Below are 6,000 nucleotides of genomic sequence, written 5' to 3'. Positions count from 1 at the left end.
ACGGTATGCAAGGGGGCGGTAAAGTTTTATTTTCTCCTCATTTATGGCACATTCAAGCAGCCATTTCATTTCCCTCTTTCAGTCTTTTAACATGTCACATATTATGTTTTTTATCTTTTCATTCAAAAACTTTTCCTTGAAAAACTACTATGTATTAAACACCATGAGTTATGCTAGCTATGAAAAAGCACAAGAAGATGTTTTCTCCAGGTTTATGGCAATAGAGGTGTAGTCTTAGAAAAAGTGGCCTCTAACTCTTGCCTTCGAAGATAAATAAGAGTTAGAAAGATGCAGAGAGATAGACGCCAAAACTTATTTCAGAGAAGTCCAGCCGAACGGAAAAGGAAATCTAATACTTTATACAAAACTTAAATGTTCCTGGGCTCAGGGGTGGCAAGAGGTGAAACTGAAGAATTAAGCCAGAGCAAGTTATTGAAAGACACTGTAAACAACTTTTGAGGGTGTGGATTTGATTCAAAAGGCAAAGAAATGTCTTTGAAGTGAAAGTGGTCTTAAGAATATGCACTCTATTTTTCTTCTAGAAAGAAAATAATATTTTAGCTCATATTTCTCCAAAAAGAAATTTTTAAAGAGGGAAAGTCCAGCAACCTTCCAAATAGCTTTGATTCTCCCTAAAAATTGTATTCAAGCACCTATGATGGGCAGATATTAAGCTTTGTTAAAGTAATCCATTGCACACACAAATATTTCAGATTAAGATGGAGGCAGGAAGTGTGATGACAATTTTTAAAAAACAAGGATTGACTTAAAGAGTGTGGTAGTTACATAATCTGTCAACTTGTGAAGGGATGGAGTCTAGCCTGTCAATCAGGTCATTGCCAATGAGGTCTCTGTGTGGGCATGGCTTTCTCCTGAGGATTCTGTGAACTCCTGTATACCTCCCTGGAGGCGGGAGATACACGCTGCTTCATCTTCCTGCTTAAAAGCCACATGGAGCTACATTGATGCAACCAGAGCCCTGGAACTGGGGAAGCCACATAGAGACCTATGCCAGTGCGGAGATGATTCCACCACCACTGTATCCACAAGACTTTCCACCCACTGACTTGTGATCTTCCTGCCGTCTGCATCATTGCATGGCTTTGTGAGTCAAAAGAGGAATTTCTGGACTAGTATTGACATATGGGGTATCACTGGACTTGATCTGGACTGTGCTGGGATGTTTTCTCAATGTAGAATTGCTCTTTGATATAAAGTTCTCTCTTACACACATGAGTGTCTCTGGATTTGTTTCTCTAATCAACTGGACTAACACAAAGGGAAAGAAGTGCCAAGCAAAAAAATTCATAAAGATGCTTTTAAGTATAAATCTTAACACTTTCCAGTATTACTCACATTAGTGAATGATACTACTGGCTCTTGACATTTTATTGTTTAAATCACCTCATATATTGTACATTCAAAAGTTGGACAATGAATAAAGAAGGCAGAAGAAGAACTGAATTGAAATTATGATGTTGCTGAATAATATTAAATATAAGATAGTTGCCAGAATGCAAACCAATCTAGCTTGGAAAGAATACAGCCAGAATGCTCTTTCAAAGTGAAGATGAGCTGTCTCCTGGATTTGAACATGTTATCAAAAGGGACCAATCCCTGCGGAAGGGTATAAAATCAATATAAAAGAGGAAGACCTTCAACTAGATGGACTAACATAGTGGTTGCAACTATGGGCTCATAGCAGCGATGAAGAGAAGGATGGGACAGGGCCCTAGTAGTATTTCACTATTGTTATTCAGGGTTGCTATGAGTCAGAGACAACTAGATGGCACTTAACATCAATAATAGTAGATATGAAAATTACATGATACAAATACGTGAAACTTAAAGTGCTTTATGATTTTTATACTAATACTTCGATATAGAACTCGCTTGGTATTAAGTAAATTTATAATTAAAATGAAGGATAATAGCTGTTGGATTAGTAAACAGAATTGTAGACATGACTTTACGTGATGTGATGGTGAACCTTAGAAAATTCAAGGTGCTAGAATAGCTGAAGAAAGTGATTTTAGAATTCAACCTTGCAAGTCTGGCTAGACCAGAGGATAAGCACTAGTACAGATAGGAACTGAAAATCCAGGGAATCCAGGGCGGATGAGCCCTACAGGTCCAGTGGTGTGAGTGACGAAACAGGGAGAGTAAAGGGAGAGTGGGTAGGAAAGAGGGAACCGATTACAAGGAACTATATGTGACCTCCTCCCTGGGGGACGGACAACAGAAAAGTGGGTGAAGAGAGACATCGGACAGGGCAAGATATGACAAAATAACAATTTATAAACTATCAAGGGCTCATGAGGGAAGCGGGAGCGGGGAGGGAGGGGAAAATGAGGACCTAATGCCAGGGATTTAAGTGGAGAGGAAATGTTTTGAGAATTATGAGGGCAATGAATGTATAAATGCGCTTTACATAATTGATGTGTGTATGGATTGTGATAAGAGTTGTATGAGCCCCTAATAAAATGATTTTAAAAAAAGTGATTTTAGACCTAAATAAAAACTCCAATTTAAATTCAGATTTTCATTTCTAACTTTCTAAAGAAATTCAGGAAAGCGTTTTCCTTGTCAAGGTGTTACTGGGACAACAACAGAGAAGACAAGATTCAAAATCTGTTACCTAGGTAAAGAATTGTTTAGCATTTGTTACACTCAGTATCTTAACTGCTTCTTGAATTACACCAAGTCAATTCATGTGAGAAATCCTCAGTTTCACTTGGCCAGGTAAGCAAGTTTACATTTCATTTCAGAAGGTTGGATAAGAGTTGTTCTTTAACCATAGGGTCACTAAGAGCTGGCAACAGTTTGATGGTAGTAAGTTAATCAAATGAATCACCTTACATTTCAAGAACTTTCAGTTACAACGGACTTGGTTGACGTTCAATCACAAGCCCCTCATATCAAAATGTTCACAGAGGACTTTAGAAATGTCAGATCAGGTGTTAAGGAAATTAATATATAGGTAAAAATTGTTAAGAAAGTATGCAATTTGTCATCTCTTTGTAAAATCTTCTCCTTTGCCCTGTACTTCTCTCTCAAGTGAAACCAGTTTCCTTGTTCTCTTTTACCAAATAAACACTGGCTCTTTCTCCTACATGGTGGAACCACCTCGCCTTTTCTTTCAGGGTGCTGTCGTGTTTCACTTTATGAAATTCAACTATTCCTTCAATGCAAATTTTTAAAAATTGCATTGCTTTCTAACAGAGTGTTTGGCTCTAGTATTTCTAGTAACCAGTGATACTGTTACCCGTAGGTAAGAAAATTTACAAGTATATAGAATTTCATATAATTCAACATACTCAAAAAAAAATAATTCAACATACTCCTGAAACCCCTTTGATACTAAAGGAAAACAAAACAAAACATACCTTATATGATATAGGATTTCTTGTGTAGTTGGTCACCATTATAGTTTTATTAACTATTTCCCCTACTTGGCATTCTACAATGACTTTCTCTACAGCCCGAGGTTTCCGTCCAATCCCTCTTAGTTCAAAGACATGCTTCATACCATCGATCTCATTTTGAAGGATAAGCTTTCCCTGTGATAAAGTAGACAGATTTCAGCTCTTGGAAGTCTGTAATTGGATGCCCCAAAATCTCTCCTATACTATTACTCTTGAATCTGGTTAATAAAACGAGCTTGCAAGAAAGTGTAAGCCATTGACTTTTCCAGTTCATGTATAAATGCTTTTATTAAATCAATAAATTGTGGTGAAATTATACTTTTTCTCTTTAATGTCTCTAAAGGAATGAATATGGAAATTCACATACATCACAATTGTTTGTTTGCTTTTATGGCAAACAAATATATCTTTCAAGAAAACATTTTCTGATATCAAGTTCTTAAATAACTAGAACAAAAAGAGCAATGATTGTATTATTTTTCCACATGTTGTGTACAAAATAAGCTGGATATAGTTATTGGCAGCCAATGGCATTATGACATCCAGAATTTTTATCCCTGAAGTTAACACATTCAATTTCAAGTACAGAATAAACACTAATTATTAAATTCATGGAAAATTTAACTGCAAAAAATTATCACCAAATAACCACAAGCTAATGTCATACACTGGTCTACTAACATGCTAACGGTATCGCTGTGCTCATACCTTAACTTCACCTTCCACAATAGGACTGAATGTGAGAATATACTGAATAGTTTCCTCTGGTGGGACATGAACAACAGGATGTCCTTGAAACCCTTCTCCTTCTATGGTAACCATACATTTCCATTCTTTGCTTGTATTATTGCTCTAAAGTGTGAGAAGAGATAATAGAAAATCATCTTATAGAAGGTGAATGACATATTAATTCTTGCTACATTTAATATGATTACCGATTTCTAGTATACTTCTTGAGAATCGCCATTTAATTTGCTGAGGAGGACTATCAATAACTTGAACATAAAGCAAAAGGATGACGGTCTACCCTATCAATGGCATAGGATCATTGTCCAACGGCTTACCGCTAAAATGAAAAAAAAAAAAGGTCTTCAAGTGATCATTCTATTCCTAATCAGAGGTCATGTAAGGTGTTCTGCCTGGATACACAATTCAAATAGCCAAGATACCATATCTGGTCAGAACAACTTTCTATGCTGTTGGTTAACTTTGTCATGGCCTTAATTCAAATGACAACAAAGTAAGAACAAATAGTTTTACACCCTAAAGAATCCTAAGTTTCTTCGAATGATGTTGGGTTTTCCCATGCTATGTTGTCATTTTTGACTAGCAAGTAGCCAAGCCACAGCCAAGCATTGTTCTCATTGCCTATGATCCCATCTTAAACAAGGGAAAAGATCAGAAGAGATTTCGGAGTCGAATGATCTGAGAACCCATAACTCTGCTTGGTGGACCCAGAAGGGTATGCCTCTTGAGTAGGAGAATGCTGGTGGGTGTAAGGTTAGCGTTAATGTTTTGGGCCAAGAAATCTAACTGAAGTAATCAATCAGGTGAGTAGATTAACATGATTTATAATCAGGAATCAAACTCTACCATCAAATTAGAGAATCAATTGGCAGCAGATAACACAATTAGAAATCTGTAATAGTTCAAGATGAAGGATTTATAGCACTTTAATTCAGACAGTACTAATGGGGATGAAGAGAATGCACCACGAATAAGCAATGTGCACTTACCACCGGAATTTTCTGAGTAATGGGTTCAAATGCTGGTGTATCAAACTCAAATTTGGCTTCTGCTTTGCTATCGTTCACTATACCTTCAACATAATAGACACGAATATCCTGCCTTGATGTCAACGAAATTTTACAAGGAAAGCGTCCAGGAGTAACTGGAGCAAATTGGAACGGAACTGAAACATACCCATAAGCACCTAACAAAAAAATACAGCAAAAAGAAAAAGGTTTGTTTTTTAACAACATAAACTCTATAATTAGTTTTGGTAAGGTAGTATTAATATTTCTGTACTAGTTATAATAGACTACTTTCTACTATGTAAGACACCTCCCCAATTTTCCAGGGGTTGATAGACACGTTTATTTCTCAATCACAATATTTGGCTAGCATTGGTAAAACGATGACCTTTTCTAAAAAATTTTTTAAAAATCACTTGGGACCCCAGACTGTACAAGATGCCACTATCTTGAAGCTGCATCATCAAAACCATGTTTTGGTTGAGAGGGCAGAGAAAGAGAAGTGGCTGGAAGATTGCTCAAAGGCTTTTCATTGCTTGGCTCAGAAGTGAAACACATTACATATAATTGACCAGAAACAGCCACTTAACTTTCTACCTGGTTACAAAGGAGCTGAGAAATGAGATGGCATGGAATACTTGGTAACCATTACAATCTCGATTTTCATAGGAATTAAGGATGGGCTCTCTCCCTAAGAGTCAAAATAATTTGTAGTTTGCCACCAGAAAGAATAATGTTATTCAGGGTTAATAAATACAAGTAGCCAAGTGAGGTGGGTCGAATTAACACTTGTCTCAACTGGTTAGATCATTTACTGCTCT

The 6,000-nt window shown here is 36.6% G+C and overlaps 1 protein-coding gene across 1 annotated transcript in view; it reads right to left on the bottom strand.

The window, feature by feature from the left end:
- The window catches only part of CFAP47 (cilia and flagella associated protein 47), a 223,362-nt gene that overhangs the window by 70,792 nt on the left and 146,570 nt on the right, over positions 1–6,000 (bottom strand). Inside the window, exons 47-49 of the mRNA XM_013008474.1 lie at positions 5,162–5,358; positions 4,134–4,277; positions 3,387–3,560 (exon numbers count right to left, since the gene is read on the bottom strand). Coding sequence (XP_012863928.1) covers positions 3,387–3,560; positions 4,134–4,277; positions 5,162–5,358 — 515 coding nt within the window. The remainder of the gene's footprint in view (positions 1–3,386; positions 3,561–4,133; positions 4,278–5,161; positions 5,359–6,000) is intronic.

Source organism: Echinops telfairi, unplaced genomic scaffold (genome assembly GCF_000313985.2).
Source record: "Echinops telfairi isolate 266 unplaced genomic scaffold, ASM31398v2 ScPeMD7_38;HRSCAF=143, whole genome shotgun sequence".
NCBI classification, from domain to species: domain Eukaryota; kingdom Metazoa; phylum Chordata; class Mammalia; order Afrosoricida; family Tenrecidae; genus Echinops; species Echinops telfairi.
The sequence above is the reverse complement of the archived record's forward strand: the minus strand, read 5'-3'. Positions and strand labels throughout refer to the sequence as shown.